Source organism: Tiliqua scincoides, chromosome 10 (assembly GCF_035046505.1).
Source record: "Tiliqua scincoides isolate rTilSci1 chromosome 10, rTilSci1.hap2, whole genome shotgun sequence".
NCBI classification, from domain to species: Eukaryota; Metazoa; Chordata; class Lepidosauria; order Squamata; family Scincidae; genus Tiliqua; species Tiliqua scincoides.
This window is the reverse complement of record NC_089830.1, coordinates 20,581,381-20,602,516: the sequence shown is the minus strand read 5'-3', so window position 1 is coordinate 20,602,516 and position 21,136 is coordinate 20,581,381. Positions and strand designations below refer to the sequence as shown.

Sequence of the window (21,136 nt, the reverse complement as noted above, 5' to 3'; positions counted from 1 at the left end):
CCGAAGTAAGTCCTCTTGTGCTGGCTGGAGCTTACTCCCAGGAAAGTGTGGATGGGACTGGAGCCTGCGAGCCCAACCTTATGCCTGTCTACTCAGAAGTAGAGTAGACAGTAGAGTAGACCACTGGAGTCAACGGTGCTGACTCCCAGGAAAGGGTGGCTCGGATCGCAGGCTGCAGTCGCTGTCCTCCTCCGGCCCCTCGGCCCGCCCGCTTCCGTCCCTCCCTCCGCGCCCCTCCCCGCTCGGGGCCAGCTGTGCCGCCCACGCCCCCCGCGGGGAAGCGCAGGTTCGCGGCTGCGGCGCTCTCGGGAGGGCGGAGGAAGCGCACAGGGCTGGTGGACCGCGGATCGGGACCTCCGGGGGGCGAGGTGAGGAGCTCCTGGAACAGCATGGCAAAGGGGGGGGGGAAACCCAAGGTTGTGTGCCGTGTGTGTGTACATGTATGTATCATGTGTGTGTACATGCGTGTGTGTGTGTATTGTGAAGTTCTTGGGGGAAATCCTTTGCAAGGAACTTAAGGGTCCTTGCAAATTCCTGGTCAATTTCCAGGTTGAGTAGAGGTCTGTTTTCTAGTCCAAATACAGATTTCAGAATCTGGGACAGGGCAAAGTTTCGTCTTCTTCCTCCTCCTCCTCCCTGCTCTGCCTTCCCAAAGTAACATAACTTTCCCCTTAAAAAAAAAAAAATCAACAACAAAATCCTTTGCCAGAAATTTGTTCCCCTCTCTGGGAGTTGGTATTTTGGAAAGTGCCGAAGGAGATGAGCAGGATGATTTTATTCCTTGGGAAAAAAGTTTTCATGGAGACCGTTAGAAAACATCAGAGACCTGCGTAGTATGGTAGCACTTTGGGGTCTTTAATCAAGGTAGTGGCCTGTTCCCAAGGCCTCTGGTGGACCCACATATCTCATTTAGAGAATGTTTGGGAAGTTCTGTGTGGGTCACCTTGGGAGAAGTCCAGGGGTCATTTCTGAATTGGAACGGGATGAGAAGGGTTGATTCTGAGCCCTGCGGGGTGCAACGGAAGACATGGCGGGGGAGTCGAGGGTTGTTTGCACAATGTACTTGTGCGAAAAGTGAACCTGGAAGCCGGACCTCTCCAAATGTAAGAACCAGGGTGCGCATGTATTGCGTGTAATGCTTGATGTGCGAATAACACTGCACGCGCACAGAGTCAATTATCTGCACGGATTGTACAGATCTGTGTATAGGCAGCATATGTGCAAGTAGCTCTTAAACATATTATTTTTCTCTTATTTTTGGTGCTTTTGACAGCGGTGCTTAGGGGAAGGCTCGTGCCCCGGTATCCGCTGCACGTCTACACCAGGAGAGGCTTTACCTGTTGAATGTGTGTCTGTTGAAAAATGCACATGAGGCTTGCCAGGGGAAAACTCCCAACCAGCTGGCATTTAGAGGTGGGAACTCAGAAGATGCTTGAGTAGGAAACTGGGGTGCTCCCACACATGCCAAGCAAAGAATAGCTCCATATTGACTGGCCAAGATTGTGGGCATGATGTTTTAAACAATGGCTGCCTTCTTGTGCGGCATCAACCGCATTCCCATGTCACGCATTCCAGCCGGTGGGCTGGCTTGGGGAAGTGTTCCGTGCTGGTGGTGTTCAAACAGAGTTCTGTGGGACTCTGAAGCTTCTCAGACTCTTTTGAGGTTTTCAGCGAGGAGAGCAATGGCAGAGAGATGTCCCAGGCAGTCAGTGCGCATGCCGCTTCTGATCTGTCCGAATATGTGCAGCCACATGAGAGTTGTTGGTGAGTGGGGAGGGTGCACTATGGTTCATATGGAGTCACTGTGAGACCCAACAGGCCTGGCTAGCACTGTGTGTGAACTGAATTGGTGCCCTGGAATGCTTCTGTAAGGGAAGGCAATCTGGGCCCTTAGCCTAGTGGTTAGCGAGCAGCGCCCATCTCCTTACTCCTTGCTTTCACCCTTTAAACCAGGGGTGTCAAACATAAGGCCCAGGGGCCAGATGCGGCCTGCAGAAGCTTTTTATCTGGCCTTCAGGCTGTCAGCTGTTGAGCAATGCTAAGGTGACACTGCTAAAAGGGTGGCCCACATGGTAATTGGGCTCTCCCATATCTTGAAATATGATCAAGATTTGTGTATTTTCTCTCCTGTTATTAGCAGCTAATGAGTTTAATTTTTTTTACTCAACAACCTTTAATGGCATAATAGCTAATGAGTTCTTACATGAGAATAGTGCTTATTTCTGGTTTTGACCTGTTTAATGACATCACTTCCTGTATGACGACATCGCCTCTGGCCCTCAGCAGGCATCAGGAATGCTGTTCGGCCCTTTGTATGAAATGAATTTGACACCCCCGCTTTAAACCATTTCTGCCTGACCCACAGGTTTGGTCCCTGTTGGGCAGAAATGGCTTAAATCTGAGAATGAACTGAGAAAAAGTAGTTTGCTGCCACCATTCAAAGCTGGGGATCCAGACAAGGGAAGGTCACCTTGGGAAGGCCTCCCTCCCAGAAGGGCAAAATGACCCCATCCTTTCCAAAATGCGGTCATAGTGAAAAGTGGGCAGTCTTAAAGATGTGGCCACCTGCTCCCTCCCAAGTGAACTTGGACCAGGTAGGTAAATATAGGGAGAATATAGTTTGTTTTTTAAAAGGCTGTAAAAATACCATCATGATAGAGGAAGGAAAGGAAGGAGGAAAAGAGGCACTGATAATCCCACAAAAGGGGGTGGGGAAGCAAAAGCTGACCAAAATGTTCAAAAGGCAAGCGGCAAATAATAACTGATGCGCTTTCTCTGGGCATTTTCTGTACTCTACTTTTTCATGCTGTTTTAGGGTTTTGATCTTGAAACCTCCTCCACAGCACAGTGGGCAGCCGAGCCGCCCCCCCCCCCCCAAGAAGCATCAGATGCTTCCAGTTGGCCTTCACCCTGGACAAATGGCACAAAGGGGTTTGTACATGCAAAATGTGAATGGACAAAGCACAAGGTGCACAGGGGCGGTGCCATGGCTACTTGGTGGCAAGGAAACCGAATGATCGAGGTGCTCGGGGTTTACTAGTAAAGCAGCCTGGTGGGTTAGGGGGTGCAAGGCTGCGTGACACTCCCTCCCTCTTTGCCATCGTGAATCGCCGCTTCTGTTCCCCAGCGCCATAACTTTGGGGATGATGAGCAAGGTTGAAGCATGAATGGTGCCCTTTAACTGTCAGGAGACACATTGCCTCCCTTTGGGGGGGGGCAGTCTTGGTACTGATGTGACCTGTGGGGCTGGATTCCAGGGGGACTGAGTGTGGGTGATATTTATAACTCCAGCTGCCTGCCAGCCTTGGTATAATTAGACGGGGCTGCCAAACAGCAAGCCAGGGGAGGGGGCATTGGGCAAGGGAATAGCGGCAGAACTCTGCTTTCGACCCAAGACTTCTCGAAGTGCTTTCTTTGCAGTGACCCCCAATTCTTAGGAGAATCTAAAAAACTTTGGGCTAACTCAGTGGTTCTCAAACTTTTTAGCACCAGGGCCCACTTTTTAAAATGACTGTCTATCAAGACCAACCTCGCTTTATGAGACTTTTAAAAAAGGTGATCTAAGAAGAAATGATCTTTTATTTATTTATTTATTTACAAGCAATATTGGTTTGTTTGCAGAAACCCCAATTCATTTCTCATAGTGAAGCAACTGTCATGAAGAGCCTCAAGGCTTGAGGGGCTCAGTTATGGGACCCAGTCTTCACCTGCCCCCTCTACCTGTCCTGGACAGGCTTGGAAAAAGAACACACAAGAAAAAAAAGACACTTAAAACATTTATCTCACTCTTTGCACAAGCCTGCAAACTTCAGGAGCTCAATTCTTTCCAGGGCGGTTAGCAGCGACCTTGCAAACTGCAGGAGCTCAGCTCTTGGCAGGGCGATTATCAGCTACCTGATTTTTGAATAACCTCAGGGTTTGAGGCAATTTGTCATCTGATCTTTCTGTCATCTAAGAAGGCTCTGCCGGACCCACAAGAAATCAGGTCACAACCCGCAGTCTGAGAAACACTGGGCTAACTGATATGGCAGAGGAATAGGGGAGAGATCTCTCTTGTCCTTTTGTCCTTCTCTGCTGCTTGTGATCTTTGCTTCTCCAGCTTTCCTGCTCTCAGCTGTTGGGCCTTTGCTTTTTCCAACCATTTTGCCCTTGCTTCCTTGTTGCCCCCTATCCCTGGCACCTACCTGACACCATCTCACTCTTTCTGTATGTCTCCTCCTGCTCCCACAGAGGTACAGTCCCATCACCACTTAAATGGTAAGCTCCTTGGGGAAGATGCTCCACTCCCTCTTCCTCACTCACTTAACATGTTTTGTAAGGGGGGGGGGGAATGCTGAGAGTGCTATAGTCCTAACTGGAGAATCCATTTATACATTGCAGCTCTGCTTGTTCTATGGTAGCTTCAATAGTATTTGCACATGAGATCTCTGTCTTTGGCCCAGATCAAACCAGTGGCTTCCCCCAGCCCTGCAGACCCTTGCCCTGGGCTTGTAACACACCCGCTGACCTGTGTTGCTTGAGGCCGTGGACCAAAAAAAAATCTCTTAGAAATGGGAAAAGAGTCCGTTTGCTTCCCCCTTACCCCTCTCCCCCTTTTTTTCTGGTTATCACTGGGTCCCAAATGACGGGCATGGGTGTGTGCAGGGGCTATGTCAAGATTGCCTCGGAGTAACTTGGATGGGGGCAAAGAAAACCAGGCCAGCCTAATCTAAAGCCCCTCTGCCCCCTCTTGCCTAGCGTAGCTGTCTTGCCTCATCTTTCGCACCTCCTTGCCTGCCGAAGCACATATGCTACTGTTGTTCCACCCCTTGTCCCGGAGCCAAGGCAGACAAATTTAGCTCTCTTAATTTCCCTCCCTCCTATACCAGCTAGATAAGAGTTTGTTGCCTTCTCAGAACTCAAGGGTGCGTTAGCCCTTAGCTCTCTGTTATCTCCTGCTGAAATATCTGAGAGGCCCAGAGGACCGGCTCCTTCCTAGGTGCAAAGGCCTTCAGGGGAAGGGGAGGAGAATAGTGTGTTTTATTTGGGGGGGGGGGAATTGGGCCTGTGCCTTTGGGCATGGCAGTGTCCTGTGGATGGGATAAGATCCTAGTTTTGCCTGCCAAAACATAGCAGAATTGGCAGGGCTTTTTGGAATCCTTCACGGCTGAAGAAGCAGAGGGAGTGGACTGGAATCCTGAGCCATGCAAAGGGATCGTGGCTTGGGTGGAAATGTAGTTTAGGTGGGACCTGGTGCTGGTTCTAAAGCCATTTGTGCAACTGCTTTTCAGAGCTGCAGGATGAACAGAAAGCTGCCATACAGAGTCTGGCTGTTTGCCCATCTAACTCAGTCTTGTGAACACTGGCTGGTAGCACTTCTCCAGGCACAAATCTTCCTCTGCCCTGTCTGGAGACGCAGGAGATCGAGTCTTCTGTGGGCAAAGCATTGGCTCTGTCAGTCGGCCACAGCCCCTCCCTGCATTGTGGTGGCTTCCTTTCCTCCTCTCAGCCCCATGCCTGGACTGAAAGAGGACAGGGTGGGGAGGAAATGGACACGGAACTGGGTGGTTGCAGTGGAAGTGAGGCAGGTGGTCCCAGGAGAAGTAGAGGTTTGTTGATACACAAGCAATGTGTGTATCTGGAGAGAAGAGCCCCTAGTTCTCTTCCACACTTCCTGTTCTGCTCTGTCCTCTTTCCAGTTCAGGGAGTGGGGGGAGCAGGGGCTGGAACATCACCGGGGGGGGGGTAGCATTTGGCATGCCATGTCAGGCTATAAGAAGCCTTGGGTTGACCCTGTGCCTTGTCCCCCCCACTATTTTGAGAGCCAGGATGGTGTAGTGGTTTGGGAGGTGGACTTAGACCTGGATGATCCAGGTTCAAATCTCCCCTCAGCCTACAAAACTTCCTGGGTGACCTTGGGCCAATCCCTTTCTCTCAGCCTCACCTACCTCACAGGGTTGTTGTGAGGACAAGAAGGAGGGGAGGAGCAGCGGTGTAAACCACTCTGAGCTCTTTGGAGGAAGGGCGGTATAAAAATGTGAATAAATAAAAATAAATAAATAAAAATATTTTCTTTCTCATTGAGGCTCAGCACTGGGAAGTCAAGAGGACCCAAATTGCTTTGCTCTTTGGAAGGTCTCCCATAATAATCCTCACCTTGCTTCCCAAGGGAGAAGGGCACTAAGGCTGAATAAATAAATTATCCAAGTGCTGGCCCACCGGCTGGATCCAGTCCCTCCCCCCCCGCCCAACCCAGTCTGAGAAGGACACTGGCCAACTGAGAAGGAAGCCTGAGAATATGAGGAGGTAATGGACCGTTTTGCCCAAGAACATGACAAGGTAATTGACCATTTGCCACCCTGGAAGGGTATCCACCATCAGTGGTCCCAAAGCTGCCACTTCACCTTGACTGATGGCAGGGCTGGCCCTCCTCGAAGGAGCCCAACAACCCTGGCTCCAGAAATGCGTCCCCTGCTGGGCCTGGGGTCCGGTTGCTGAGCAGCCAAGCGAGGCAGGCGTAGCTCCTGGCTACAGAAACAAACAGCAGGGATTAAAAGCTGGTGGCAGGCAGCTATAAATTCTGCAGGTTCCAGAGGGTGCGTTGCCCAGCCAAAATCCTCCTTTTCTCCTTTCCCCTGGCAGAAGGATCTTCTTTGTGGTCTGCAATGTTTTGTTAGAAAGGGCTTTTCACAGACCGGGAGTCCTTTTCTTTGTGATCATCCCTCAATGTTTAGATTTCAACATGTGGGGCAAGGGTTGACCTCCCCTGTCCAAAATGCACTTTGGCCCTTTTGTGCACCTATCCCCCCCCCACCCATATTTATTTCTGATACTGTCACAGAGAAGCAACCACCAGTGCATACCTATATAGGTAGATCAGAGCAATGTCCTGCTTTTGGGAGCCATTGCACAAAAGCAAAATGCAACTTGCCCCCCAGAAAGCAGGATTCGTTCAGGGCCAGCGATTGCTGAAGGCTTCTGTGTTTACAAGTGAACGAGGGCTTCTCCAGACAGCTCTCTGTCCCATTTCCCATGCTGAGATACTCTATGGCAGGGGTGCCCAAACCACGGCCCTTGGGCCACTTGCGGCCCTCAAGGCCTCTCAATGCGGCCCTCAGGGAGCCCCCAGTCTCCAATGATGCTCTGGCCCTCCGGAGATTTGTTGGAGCCCACACTGGCCCGACGCAACTGCTCTCAGCGTGAGGGCAACTGTTTGACCTCTCGCGTGAGCTGTGGGATGAGGGCTCCCTCCACTGCTTGTTGTTTCACGTCTGTGATGCAGTAGTGGCAGCAAAGGAAAGGCTGGCCTTGCTTTGTGCAAGGCCTTTTATAGGCCATGAGCTATTGCAAGACCTTCATTCATTCATATAAGTTCATCTTTACTATATTCATTTATGTAAACTTATGTAAATTTATTCAAATTTTAAATGTAAATTAATTCTTCCCCCCCTGGCCCCCAACACAGTGTCTAAGAGACAGTGTGGCCCTCCTGCCAAAAACTTTGGACACCCCTGCTCTATGGTATTAGTGATCACAAGATAGATTCCCTCCTTATTGCCAGGGGATAGTTCAGGTAGGCAAAGGGGGGTAAATGCTTGTGTGTAACTGTGGATGATTCAGCCACAAATAATCCATTGGGACTTAATCTTGAATTGGAAGGGGAAAAATTCAAATCTTTCCTAACGTTTTCTTGTTTCTGTCCTTAGAAAAGCAAGGAGAGGAGGGGGGAACAGGCTGAGCTCAAGACTTGGGAAGGAAAGGGGTGTGTGACTTTTCTTCCCCTGTCCAGCTTTGGATGGGAAGTGATACCTAGTGTTCAGAGCAGGGAGGCCCAGGCTTCTGAGTATGTCAAGAGGGGTGTGTTTTGCCTAGAGATCTCTTGCTGGTTGGTTGCAGTGGAAAGAGTTAATTCAAATGTAGCTTTTCCAGCAGAGGTTGAGCCAAAGGGCGGAAGTTCTCCTGTCCTCCTTCCTGCTGGCTAATGATAGCAGCCAATGATCTAAGCCAGAAGGATGTTTATGAAGTGGACATGCATGTCCTGACACTTCTGGGGTTGGGTGGGAATAAGGGAGGCAAGGGAATTGCCACCCACTTCTGCACAGGCCCTCTACTTGGAAGCGTGAAGAAGGGAAGTGTATTTGCCTTATGACCTCATCGTTGCAAAATAGATAATGCTGGCTTTTAAAAATTGATGTATGTGCGTGCAGGCTTTCTGGTTGCACGGAATCCTTTAGTTGCCTGCTGAAGAGCTCTGTGTAACTCTGGAATCCCTGCTAACTGGTTAAGAGGTGCTTTTTCAAGTGGATGCTCCTCTTTTATTTAGCAGGGGGAGAGTAACTGGCCCACCTCACCCCAGCACTGTCTGTTCTAGTGGCTGTCTGCTGGTGTTGCATCTTTTTAGATTGTGAGACCTTTTGGGACAGGGAGCCATTAGATATTTGATTTTCTCTGTAAACCGCTTTGTGAACTTTTTGTTGAAAAGCGGTATATAAATACTGTTGTTGTTGTTGTTGGAAGCCCGCAGAGCATAAGAACATAAGAACAGCCCCACTGGATCAGGCCATAGGGCCATCTAGTTCAGTTCCCTGTATCTCACAGTGGCCCCACCAAATGCCCCAGGGAGCACACCTGCATCCTGGTGCCCTCCCTTGCATCTGACATAGCCCATTTCTAAAATCAGGCGGTTGCACATACACATTGTGGCTTGTAACCCGTAGTGGAGCACCGGAGACTTTCTAGCCTACCACTCTGCTCTCCACCTCCTCACTTCCTGTTGCACTCCATTCAAACCTTCCTTTTCACCTCTCAGGAGCAGGAAGAAGGGGGGGAGCATTTGGCGTGCAGAGCTCAGAGATTTTACATCTGATGGGCGGGACTGCGCTCCACAACAAAGCTGTTGATGATTTGTGCCCATGGGCCATTGTGGACGTGGGTTGTGAATTTTGTTGTGTTTTAGTCAGGATGTGACCTACATATCCGGCTAAGAGTGTTTTATAGTATCTTTTTTTTTTTTTTTTTCCCTTTGGAAGGTCACTGACCAGGCAGGGAAAGCAAGAAACCCTGAAATGGCCCTGGGCACCTGGAGACAACAGATATCGTCTGTCAACATTGCAATGCAATGTTCCAAACTGCAAAAGGCCAATCTCTATAGAAACAGGCCTTTGCCCTCCCTCTCCCAGAGCCAGCTAGCATGACTGGATGTGAAATAAATGGTCCAGCACCAGCTGTTCTAAGGACCATTTCCTTCCCCCCCTCCATTCCTTTCCCTTTCCACCTGGCTGTTCTAGACACCTCCCTGACCTGCTTCTCATAATTCCTTCCCCTCCAGCTGTTCCAGCACTGCTCTGCTCTCTTGCTTTCCCTTCTCACTCAACCTTTCCTGTTTTATCACAGAGCACCTTGTTTATTGTTTTTTTTTTTTAAGGGGGATGCTCTTAAATTTTGCAACATCCATCCCCAAAGCTCGATCTTGCACTGCATCGCTGCTCCTTGTTTACTGTTTGCTCCTCTGTCGTTTGAATTGCCAAATTCATGACCTTGCTGGCTTCCGGCGTTTTTCCCATGAGAAGGGCTGAAACTTGACATCCACTGTTCTTTTCAGATGTGGCAGCGAAGTGATGGGAGGAACAGTTACCTGCTGAACTTCTGATGGCTGCATAGCTGTTAAAGGCATAGGAGCCCTGCCAGGAAGAAATGTGGCAACCCTACTGAACATCTCTGGGATTGGGTGGGATCAAGGGCAGAGGGATCCTGCAATGCAAACAAAATGTGGACCCAATCCTATCCAATTTTCCAGTGCCAACGCAGCCATGCCAACAGGGTGGGCACTACATCTTGCAGCAGGGGTGCTGTCACAGAGGCCTCCCCAAAGTAAAGGAACATTTGTTCCCTTACATCGGGGCTACATTGTAGCTGCATGGAAAGTTGGATAGGATAATGTATAAAGAGGTTCTGGGTTGTTTAAAACAAGTGTTCCATTTTCATGATTTTCTCTGATGGCTTCCTCTGTTAAGGTTGCTGCCATCATTTTTGTTTGTCTGAATGTAATATTTTGTTGTTGTTGTTTTAAATGTAGTCTAATAGTTGGTTCTTTGTAGTGGAGAAAAGCAGGATGTAAATATCTTAAAAGTACATAACAAAGTACATAAAATACATAGGTAAATATAAAATGGTTTGAGAGATTCTAGATGAGCAGATAGATTTCCAAACAACTCATGGATACATTTTCTTGCACTAGAGGTACATAAGAAGAGCCCTACTGGATCAGGCCCAGGGCTCAGCTAGTCCAGCTTACTGTATCTCACAGTGGCCCACCAGATGTCTTGGGGAGCACTCAAGACAACAAGATACCTGTATCCTGTTGCCAGTCCCTTGAACCCAATGTTTTGCTCGCTTGTACCTGTCTGGCAATTATACGAGATGGGGCTCGTATATGAGATGGGGCTTGTATATGAGATTATACGAGATGGGGCTCGTAGCCCTCGTAGATGGGGCTTGGGGTTGAGAGGCAGTAGAGTCAACTCTGAGTTTCAGGAATTTCCTTCCACAGGCTCCCTCCTACTTGGGAACACTCTGAGAGAATCGCTCCACCGCTGCCCAAAGGCAACGTCACAGAGTTAGACTCGGATTTCCAGTGAACCTTCACAGCTACCCGGTGATGCCCGAACAGCAAGAAGATGTCGCCCACATTGCCTCTAGCCAGGAAATCTGACTGCCTTTCCTCTTATGTCTCCCCAGGGCAACCATGGGCCTGTGGATCTTTCTGCCTCTCTTTGGGATCATGCTGGGATCTGCAGTCGCAGGTAAAGTTGGAGGATGGGGAGAATGTGGAGAAGCCATTGAACACATCTGCCAACATCTGGAGATCTTAAAAGGAGTAGGCACTATTCATGCTGCCTGAGAAATTAAAAAAAAACAAACTTGTTGATTTTTTTTTTAATGTGTCTTTTTTTCTTGGAATGCAGTCACATTGTGTTTAATGGGCCTTACTGCCTAGTAACAGAGGATAGATATTGCCCTACTTGTGGATTTCCCTGCAGCATCTGGCTGGCTGATATTTGTAGGCAGGCAGAATGCTGAGTTTGGATGAAAATGTGTTCTGACTCTACATGGCACATGTCCTCACTCAGTTCATCTAATTTCCATGGGAAACTGAGGGCACCATGCCCTTGAAAATTTAAGGGGCCCTCTAAGCCTGTACTTGGAAAGGGCTCCCTACTTCATCTGAGGGCAATGTGCCTGTACAATCTCAGTGAGTTTGTTTGCATTTATCAGGAAGGTGTCAAGGTTATTATGAACGTAGTATCGCGAGTGTAGAGCAGGGCAACCTCCCCTTCTTTTTGTCCTCACAACAGCCCTGTGAAGTAGGTAAGGCTGAGAGTGAAGGACCCAAAGGCAACCAGGAAGTTTCATCAGTGACGTATTAATCAATACTAGGGAAGTGAAATTCTAAAGCCAGTTAGTTTCACTTGAGTGATTTGGGGTCAGAGATAAGGTCACCCATATAATTGATCACTCCTGGTGTGTGTTTGTGTGTCTGTCTCTTTTAGAACCAGAAAAGGAGCTGACGAACGACCCCTTCAGTTATGGTGAGTTGATGATGAGGATGATGATAAACTATCTCTCTAGGAATGGGAGACAAATTGCAAGCATAGAGTTCCCCTTCCAGAGTTTTGAAAAGTTAGGACAAACCACATATTATTGGATCTCTTGTTGTTTTAACCCATCCTAAAATGGGCACAGTTTGGTCTGACTTTTATCAGATCAGCAGAGGAAGGGCTGTTCCACCCTTCCCTCTCTCTCCCATGCTGTTTCTATGACTTAGCTCCCAATTCTATCCAACTTTCCAGCACCGATGTAGCCGCAATGCAGCCCCAGCGTAAGGGAACAAACATCCCCTTACCTTGAGGACGCCCTATGACTGCATGGGTGCAGTGCACACCCTATTGGCATGGCTGCATCAGTGCTGGAAAGTTGGATAGGGTTGGGCCCTTAAATCCCACCTGCCGTTTATTTTCTTGGGAAATATTTTAATAACTTTAATTCTCATGGCAGTTAAGCTGTAATGGTATTTCTCAGCCCCCTCCAGCATGGGGCTGATTGAACCTTCGGGGAAACCACATGGGGTGGGGGGAAGGTTATTAAAGCACCACTGTTCCAATCAAAAAGGATATAGTGGAAATGGAAAAGGTGCAAAAGAGAGCGACTAAGATGAATGCAGGGCTGGGGCACCTTCCTTGTGATGAAAGGCTAAGGCGTTTGGGCCTCTTCAGCCTAGAAAAGAGGCGCTTGAGGGGGGACATGATTGAGACATACAAAATTATGCACAGGAAGGATAAAGTGGATAGAGAGATGCTCTTTACACTCTCACATAATACCAGAACCAGGGGACATCCACTAAAATAGAGTGTTGGGAGGGTTAGGACAGACAAAAGAAAATATTTCTTTACTCAGCGTGTGGTTGGTCTGTGGAACTCCTTGCCACAGGATGTGGTGATGGCGTCTGGCCTGGACGCCTTTAAAAGGGGATTGGACAAATTTCTGGAGGAAAAATCCATTTTGGCTTACAAGCCATGATGTGTATGTGCAACCTCCTGATTTTAGAAATGGGCTATGTCAGAAGGCCAGATGCAAGGGAGGGCACCAGGATGAGGTCTCTTGTTGTCTGGTGTGCTCCCTGGGGCATTTGGTGGGTCGCTGTGAGATAAGAACATAAGAACAGCCCTACTGGATCAGGCCATAGGCCCATCTAGTCCAGCTTCCTGTATCTCACAGCGGCCCACCAAATGCCCCAGGGAGCGCACCAGATAACAAGAGACCTCATTCAGGTGCCCTCCCTTGCATCTAGAAGGGATACAGGAAGCTGTATACAGATGCCTGCATACAGATACAGGAAGCTGGACTAGATGGGCCTATGGCCTGATCCAGTGGGGCTGTTCTTATGTAAATTAGGAGACACAAGTACACTATAGCTTTAACCATGTGCTGTGCACTTTGTTCCTAATATATGTTTTAATTTGCTTTAACTTTTTCTCCTTGGCTTTTATTTTTTTTTTTTTTTCTGCTAAAAATTGTCTGTACAAGGAGAACCTCCGGTAACTGGTATATTTTCTCTTGTAAGGTGAACAGCAGCTGGGGAAATTTTAGCAGAGAAAAGCATTCAAAGAAAAAGGGTCAAAAAAGGAAGCTGTTCAGGTGTTACTTTGTCCTTAGGGGGCCTCCCCACTCCTCTCCATGGGGCTTGTCCAGGAGAATTTCCCCCTAGATTGTGCTCTCACATATGACAGCACAAAGATATGGGTTTTTTTGACTCTCTTCTGGCTACTTTCCTGCCTGGTTAAGAATGCTAGTTGAGTAGTGTAACAAACTAAGAGTTGTGTTCTCAGCCTGCAACAACCACTGTTTTCTTCTCCCTTCCCAGATTACAAGACTCTGAGAATTGGAGGGTTAATATTTGCTGTGGTCTTGTTCCTGCTCGGCATTCTGATTATACTCAGTGAGTAGATTCCCCCCCCAACTCGTCCCCATCCCAACCCCAAATGTACACTTGCTTTTTGCAGAATTAGAGCCAGACTGTGCACCATGTGCTATGCATTTTGTTCCTAATGTGTATTTTTCTTTGCTTAAATACAGCTAAATAAGGAGGCTGAAATCTGTGCATAAAATTGATATGGGAAGGAGGGACTTCTTAATCCTTCTCCCTCTTGCACTCTTTCTGCTAATTCCATGGGTACCCACACAGCCCCTCCCCTTCCAGGTACTTATATCTTTTCCCTGATGGAGTGAAAATTACCTGGGGAAATTTTAGCAGAGAAAAGGGAAAGCATTAAGAAACTCCACCTTTTCCACACTGATTTTCTACTACAGACCCAGATTGCTTCCTGAATATGCAGAATGGTTTACATGTATCCTTTTGTTGTTGTCCTTGCAACAGCCCTGCAAAGTGGGCAATGTATTATTCCCATATTAAAGATGGGGAAGACTGAGGCTGAGAATGTAGTGGCTTCTCAAAGTTCAATTAGTGAGAATTCATGGCAGAGGTGAGACTTGAATTGGGGAGGTCTCCATTCACAGCTCAGTCTCTTACCTGTTGCTCCTCACTGGCTTGCCTCTGAGTGTAATTTCGGCACATGGATAGGACTAGATCCTGTACACTGTGCTTTGGCTGGTGCTCTATGACCCTCAAGTAAAGATCTCACCTTTCCTGACTCTACTTTCTGAGATTCTTTTTGTCTGGAAATGCCAGGAATTATATCTTGGACCACCTACATGCAAAGCATTTGATGCTTACCCTCTGAGCCATGATTCTTCTCCAATGTGGGCTGTTGTCTGTTCCAACCACTAATCAGTGCTACTCTCCAAGAAGCAGACTGGGTGGAAGGTGGGAGTCATATCGCCTAGCCAGTCCTTGCTGTGTTGTTCTTTTACTACTCATTTATGATTTGCTTCCTTTCCCAGGCCGGCGTTGTCGTTGCAAGTTCAACCAGCAACAAAGGTAACTTTCCTGAACAGCTTTGTTGGGTAGAAGGGTGGAAAGTGAGCTCTGTTGTGTCAGTTCTTAAAGTCCAAGGCAAACTGTATCAGTGCTAGACAAGTTCTTACAGTTGGGAAACTCTTCCTCATGCCTATCCTAAATCTCCTTCCCTAGAATTTCAATCCATTGGTTCTCCTGCCCACAGGAGCCACAGATATTAACGAGGGAGGGGGAAGCAGAAGGAGCAAAGAACCATTCCCTATTGCAAGCATCTCTCTTAATGTTCTATGGTTCCATCTTATTGATTAAGCTATTGGTGCACAGACCAGTTATTCCTCTGTCTGCCATCAGGGGGAGCTATGACTTTGCTCTTGTGCAAAATGCTCTGGTCTGGGAACAGTGAACCTAGTTGAAGGGTGCATGGAATAGGGCTAACATTGAGGCAGTTGCTGAATTATGTTCTGGAGTGAACTGGGTCCTGCCTGCAGTGTTTGCACCGAGGAGTGTGCCAGAGCTGGGCATATAAGCAATGTGGCATGATAACCTTGTTCTTTTCCAAGGACGGGTGAACCGGATGAGGAGGAAGGGACTCTGCGCAGCTCTATCCGGCGTAAGTTCCAGCATATTCCAGTTCCCCTTTACTTGAGGACTAGGAACTTAAAACAAAACAAAAGCCCTGTCCCATTTCTGTGCCAGGTTAAAGCTTTTGCAGGGTGCATCAGGTTTGGGAACATATTAAACGAGCACAGATCTTGTTAGGGGTCTCTTAAAGAGGTTGAAGCGTGGTCCCTGCAATGCAATCTCAGGCATGTCTACTCGGAAATAAGTCCAATTGGATAGAATAGGGTTTACTCCCAGTCCCAGGAAAGTGTGAATAGGGGTTGCAACCTCACTGTTTTGGTGGAAACAAGGGCCCAGCCTAGGAGAGAGGTTCTCCAAAGACGGTTGCCCCGGGTCATTACCCATCTCCACAGTGGGGGTGATTTAATGCCACATGACGTGATGGGACAACAGTCATCTTACACGAGCTGTCTGCTTGCATCTCGCACTCTGGGACGAGATCTGCTCTGGGGCGACTTAAGTTCAGCATGTAACAGGCGCTGGAGGGGACAGACTGTCCCAGCCTGGGGTCTATTAGCAGAAAGGACAGAATGCATCTTTTCTGAGACACTGCCTGTTAACTGCGTCTTTCAAAATTCTCCCTAGGTTTATCCACCAGGATGAGATAGAAGGATCTTAGAGCTGGTGAGTTGCTTTTGAAACAGAGCCAGAAACACAAAGAAGTGACCCACCCATCACTGAAGGGGCAGACTGATATCTGGGGCTGACTGCTTCAGACTCCACTGGGGACAGTGGTGTCACTAGGGTTGGTGTCACCCAGTGCAATAACTCAGGGTGTCACCCCCTTGAACTTGATCCACCTCCAGAGCTCTGGGTATGACTAATCAACCTGGCCAACCATCTCCCACTCTTCTGTCAGGTAGACCTAGCCTCGTGGACAGCCAAAGACAGAGGCCCAGCTGACCAGGAAGCCAGGTCTACTTGGTGAGTAGACCTGATCTCCTCAGGAAGTCTGGTAGATGGGCTTTGGAGCTTTTGGGTGTCACCTAGTGTGGTCTGCACCCACCTAGTGATGACACTGGGTGGCAGACTTAACTGAACCTCCAGACACAGACAGACAGACATACCCCGTGTCAGGAATGTGGGCTGTTACTTTGTGTTCTTCCTGGGATGGCAATTTTCCATGCACAGGGGTTGTTGTTGGAGGAAGGGGTCTAAAGGTACATGGATCAAGTGAACCTCTGGTTGCAATTGAAAAGTTTTGAGCCATGGGCAGAGGTCCACATCCTCAGTGACTGGTCTGAATCACAAAAGGGCTTCCAAGTCAGGTAGTGGACTGAATCCCTGCAGAGTGAGGTGGTGTGAAGAACGTTGCCCTGCTGGTGAAATAGGGAATTCACAGGTTATTTTGTGCATCTCCATCAGCACTATCAATGCACATTATGCTGGATGCAAAGTGAACAGATGGGTCCCTGCCTCAAAGACCTTACAGTCCAGTTCTAGACACAAGGAGGACAGAGGCAGGGGTAAACAGGGAAGATATGAGATTGATTCAGGGATGCATGCATAAGCTGTATTTGTAGTAGGAAATGGGGATGAAGGCATGGTACAAAAAAAAAACTACTTTACACAGCATGAAATTAATCTGTGGAACTCCTTGCCACAGGAGATGGTGATGGTGTCTGACCTAGATGCCTTTAAAAGGGTACTGGACAGATTTATGAAGGAGAAGTCCATCATGATGGGTATATACAATCTCCTGGTTTTAGAAGTAGGCTATCTCTGACATGCTAGATGCAAGGGAGTGGCAACAGGATGCAGGTAGCTTGTTGTGTGCTCTCTGAGGTATCCAGTGGGCCGCTGTGAGATACAGGAAGCTGGACTAGAAGGGCTTTTGGCCTGATCCAGCAGGGGACATCTTGTGTCATGCAAAATGAGTGCTCTGTGAAGGGATCTGTAAGACAGGGGTGCTCACACTTTTTTGGCTCGAGAGCTACTTTGAAACCCAGCAAGGCCCGGAGATCTACCAGGGGGGAAGGAAGCGTCTGAAAGACACCCCCTTTAATGTATGGAGCCCCTGCTGGAGTCTAGTCAGTTTTGTTGCTGCATGCCTGAAGAGCAGCTAAAGTGTCAGTTTCAGTGTCAGTTTAGTGTCAGCTAAATATGTCAGTTTCGTCTAGTCATTAGACGAAACTGACATATTAACAGTTTGGAGAGACAGGGCTCCGCGATCTACTCATTTTGCCTCGCGATCTACCAGTAGATCGCGATCCACCTATTGAGCACCCCTGCTGTAAGAGATGAGAAAGGAAACATCCCACAGGTTTTCTGGGAGACTGTTCCAGGCATAAAGGGCAGGAAGGGAGACATGGTGAAGTCACTTGAAGGAGCATTAAGCGTTTGGATGGTTGAGGGTGTAGCTGGAAGAATGAAGGATGCAACCAGGAGCATCTTAGGAGGTCAGGAGGGGCGAGGCTGTGCAGAGTTTGAAGCTAAAGGTCAGGAGCTTAATGTTGGATCCATGAGCGGACAGGAAGCCAGAGCAGAGAGATTTAATGATGGGTGTCATGTGATCTGTGCAACAAGTTAGATGAATAAGCTGAACAGTAGAGTGCTGGGTGGAGGTGAGAAGATTAAGATGAGCCAGATTTTTAACTAGCATGTCTGCCTTTGTCTCACATAGGTTACTTCCAGTGTGCAGTGCTCCTTGGATCCAACGAGTGTTCCCCTGCCTAACCGCACAGCCTTAGGGCCACCCAGCCTCTTGCACAGAACCTGGCAAATTCCAGACCAGATGTCTTCGTGATGCTCCATTCCCAACCCAGCTGAGCCCCCTAACTTGGAAGCCTTGCTGCTTGGATCCCACTCTCCCTGGTCCAGAGAGTGTCATTACTAACCTTTCCATGGCACTTAGTACTCCTGCTCAGCTAAATCCGTGGCCGTCCAAATGACATGTTTGCAAACAGAATGAACCTTCCCAAGACCAGGAGGATAAAAATGGAGCTGGCTTGTCGGAGTGTAAAACTAGGCCAAAGACTCTGTCCCGTCTTGGGCCATGGAAAGGAAACAGAAGGGGCCAGCAACCTACCATAATGTCTCTGTCCCCAAGGGAGGGACCCAAAGAAGCCCAACCAAAATAGGGTAGTAGTACAGACAATTCTCAGTATCTGCAGGGGTTGACCCAGCGGATACCAAATCCGAAGGTATGGAATCCTTGATCCGATGGGATCAATGGATTAAGAAGGAAAATCATATTGGCGTTAAGGGTGCCGATAGATCAGAATGGCCACAGGTGGCTTCAGAATGTCCCAGATGGCTATAAAAGGGCGGCCACAGGATTCAAAATGGCCACCGCAAATGCTGCGGCGGCTTCAGAATGGCCCAGATAGTGTCAGAATGGCCACAGAGAGAAAAGAACAGTCTGCAGATGGCATAAGGTGAGTTGCGCCCTTTGTTCCCGTGGATAAGTGAATCTGCGGAAACAGAGCGCATGGATATCAAGAATTGACTGTATCTCTTTGACCTCCAGACTGTATCTCATTGACCTCCAGTCAACTAGCACTCAGTGCTAGTTGAAGGGATGCAGTCAACCAGTGCGGTATCAGCTGAGAAGGGGAGGGTCACTCTTCACCTTGGGCTGCTGACCCAGACTAATTGGAAGTGGCCAGAGCCCTTTACCCACAGCATCCCTTCACCTCCTTGGAGAAGCCTGGTCTTCTCCCAGATGTAAACAAAAGAACATGCAGAGAAGCAGTGGGACATGGGCACTGGGCAGGGTAGACATGGGGGAGTATGTGGGGGCACATTGGCCCTGGAGTTGAACCTTGGGATGTCTTGCTTCTAGAGGGCCAGAAATTTTCCTAGCTGCGAGGTCCCGAGTGAAGCTGCAGGTCGATATGCCCTTCTGTGCCATTTCCTTGTCTGATCTCTTCTAGCTGTGGGAGGCTTTGATGTTCTTCTTGGTTGCTGCAGGCATAGAAGATGGTTGGGAGTAGACACCGGTGAAGGAACCGAGCAGTCAGCGACGGACTTTTCTTTTAGGAATCTGTCCGATCTCCTTTTAAAGGCATCTAAGCCAGATGGCATCACCGCATCCTGTGGAACTCCTTGCCACAGGATGTAGTGATAGTATTTGGCCCAGTTGAAAAGGGAATTGGACAGATTGCTGGAGGAAGGTCCATCACATGTTCCAAGCCATAATGGGTATACTTCCAGGTTTTAGAAGAAGGCTAACTTGGAATGCCTGATGCAAGGGAGTGCCAATGGGATGCAGGTATCTTATTGTCTTGTGTGACATCTGTGGGATCCAGGAAGCTGGACTAGAAGGACCTCGACCTGATCCAGCAGGGCTCTTCTTATGTTCTTATGGTGTAGCAACCATGCTATTGACAAAAGGCACTGAAAGGGATTTATGGGAAAGAAGGGTGCCCCTTTTTGGCGCTCTTCTTCCCCTTGCCTTCTACTGTAAAAGGTCCCTACTTTCTAGCTGTGTGCAGGAGGGTAATCGGCCCTCCAACATGCCTTTTAGTTACACAGCTGGCTAGTTCAATTCTGTGGCCTATGTGTACATAGAAGGCCACTTTGGTGTGCCGTTTTTCCTTGCCAAATTAGGGCAAAAAAAAAAAAAATCCCTTTCTCTGGCAGCAAGAATAACGCTGATTGATGTGAAGAAATCTCTGGATCCCGGCCTATTTCAGCATTTACCAAAAGGGCAGCTTTTGAAAGGAAGATGGGAGAGTTGAGGCTCCAGGAGATGATAAATAATGCAGGCCTAACAGTGTGAGGAGGCTCATTAACCCCAGTGTAGCAACTCCCACGGGGCAAATTGGTACAGCCAGGAACAGGGATGTACTAACAAATGCTCCATTTTTTACACGTCTTCTTGGCAGCACAGTCTTAAGGCGTGTCTACTTGGTAGTAGTCCTACTGAGCAATGGCGTAGCCGGAGGGGGGGCGGAGCAGCCAGCCTGGCTGCTTCGCCTTCCCTCTGGCTACACCACCACTACTGAGTTCAGTGGGGCTTACTCCCAGGTGAGCGTGCCTCAGGTTGCAGCGTGGGTGTAGGTTTCCACCTTGTCCTGTGCATTGCTTTAAAATTGAGGGTACGCCAGATCATTTGCAATAAAGAGTTAAACGTTGGGGGGGGGGGAGAGAATTGGAAGGGTGGACACAATGGCTTCAGGTTCCTGAAGCCTTCCTTTGGTCTACCTTGAAGGTGCAGTGTTCCATGGGTCTTGGTGTTTGCTTGCATTATATCGATGCAGACTGGAAATCTCTACTGCAGTTGGAAAGCTGATCAAAGTGGGGGTGCATTAAGGATGGAGGCAAAAATAGTTTCCCCCTCCCCTCTACAAGCATTGGATGTGATGACGGATTCATTGCTGTCCAAGTAAAGGGCAAAATCCTTCCTCTCTACCTGTAGCGCACCAACAGCCTGCACAATTTCTTGCACCTGAAATAGCAGTGGGGTGCAAGCAATGATGGCCTGTATCATAGCATACAATCCCTCTCTTTTACTCCTCCCCCCCCCCGCCCACAAGATCCAGGTACCTCTATCAATATTGTCATTGTCATCCTTGAGCAACTTGGTTTCTCTCCAGCAGGGGGCAGTACAAACACTGCTATAGCAGTTCAGCCTAGTTAGTAGTTTGAGGACAAACTTACTCCTTCCCTAAGAAGCAACCCTTGCTGAGCCCATCCTCTGTGCAAGACCTCCTTTCCATCAGTCCTTATTCTCATGGTTTCACTGACCCCTTTTCTGTGATTCTGAACTGTGGGAACCGAACAAGTGCCTTGTACAACATTAAAATGCAACTTTCTCCAAGCGCTGTGTGCGAGGTCTGCCTTTCCTCTGAGTGTGGGGCTGCCTGAGCTTGGCAGCAAGAACATTTGCAATGTTTGAAAAGTTATTTGAACCAGCTGCCTCTCATGGGAGTCTCTCAGACAGTCCTTGGGAACGACGGTGGCTTAAACATCTAGGCAACTTTCTTAGTTTGGCTCTTGCTGGGCCTGATGTTTCTGTTAGACCAGGGGTGTCCAAGGGGTTAGACCAGGGGGTCCAAGGGGTGTCCAAGGGGTTAGACCAGGGGTGTCCAAACCAGGTTCTGTTAGACCAGGGGTGTC

The 21,136-nt window shown here is 48.5% G+C and overlaps 1 protein-coding gene across 1 annotated transcript; it reads left to right on the top strand.

Moving 5' to 3' along the window:
- The first annotated feature begins 230 nt into the window (after positions 1-230).
- LOC136661212 (phospholemman-like) lies at positions 231-20,837 on the top strand. Its single transcript, XM_066638266.1, has 8 exons — positions 231-368; positions 10,717-10,781; positions 11,529-11,567; positions 13,400-13,474; positions 14,437-14,473; positions 15,013-15,062; positions 15,659-15,697; positions 17,697-20,837. The coding sequence occupies exons 2-7, from the start codon at positions 10,724-10,726 to the stop codon at positions 15,679-15,681; spliced, it is 282 nt and encodes a 93-aa protein (XP_066494363.1). The 5' UTR covers positions 231-368; positions 10,717-10,723; the 3' UTR covers positions 15,682-15,697; positions 17,697-20,837.
- Positions 20,838-21,136: the final 299 nt, after the last annotated feature.

Excerpts from the sequence above, each read along its gene's own strand:
- LOC136661212 (XM_066638266.1), top strand. The coding sequence starts at position 10,724 with ATGGGCCTGTGGATCTTTCTGCCTCTCTTTGGGATCATGCTGGGATCT. Across the intron at positions 11,568-13,399 it reads GAACGACCCCTTCAGTTATG|ATTACAAGACTCTGAGAATT; the intron begins GTGAGTTGATGA and ends CTCCCTTCCCAG. Across the intron at positions 13,475-14,436 it reads CGGCATTCTGATTATACTCA|GCCGGCGTTGTCGTTGCAAG; the intron begins GTGAGTAGATTC and ends TTCCTTTCCCAG.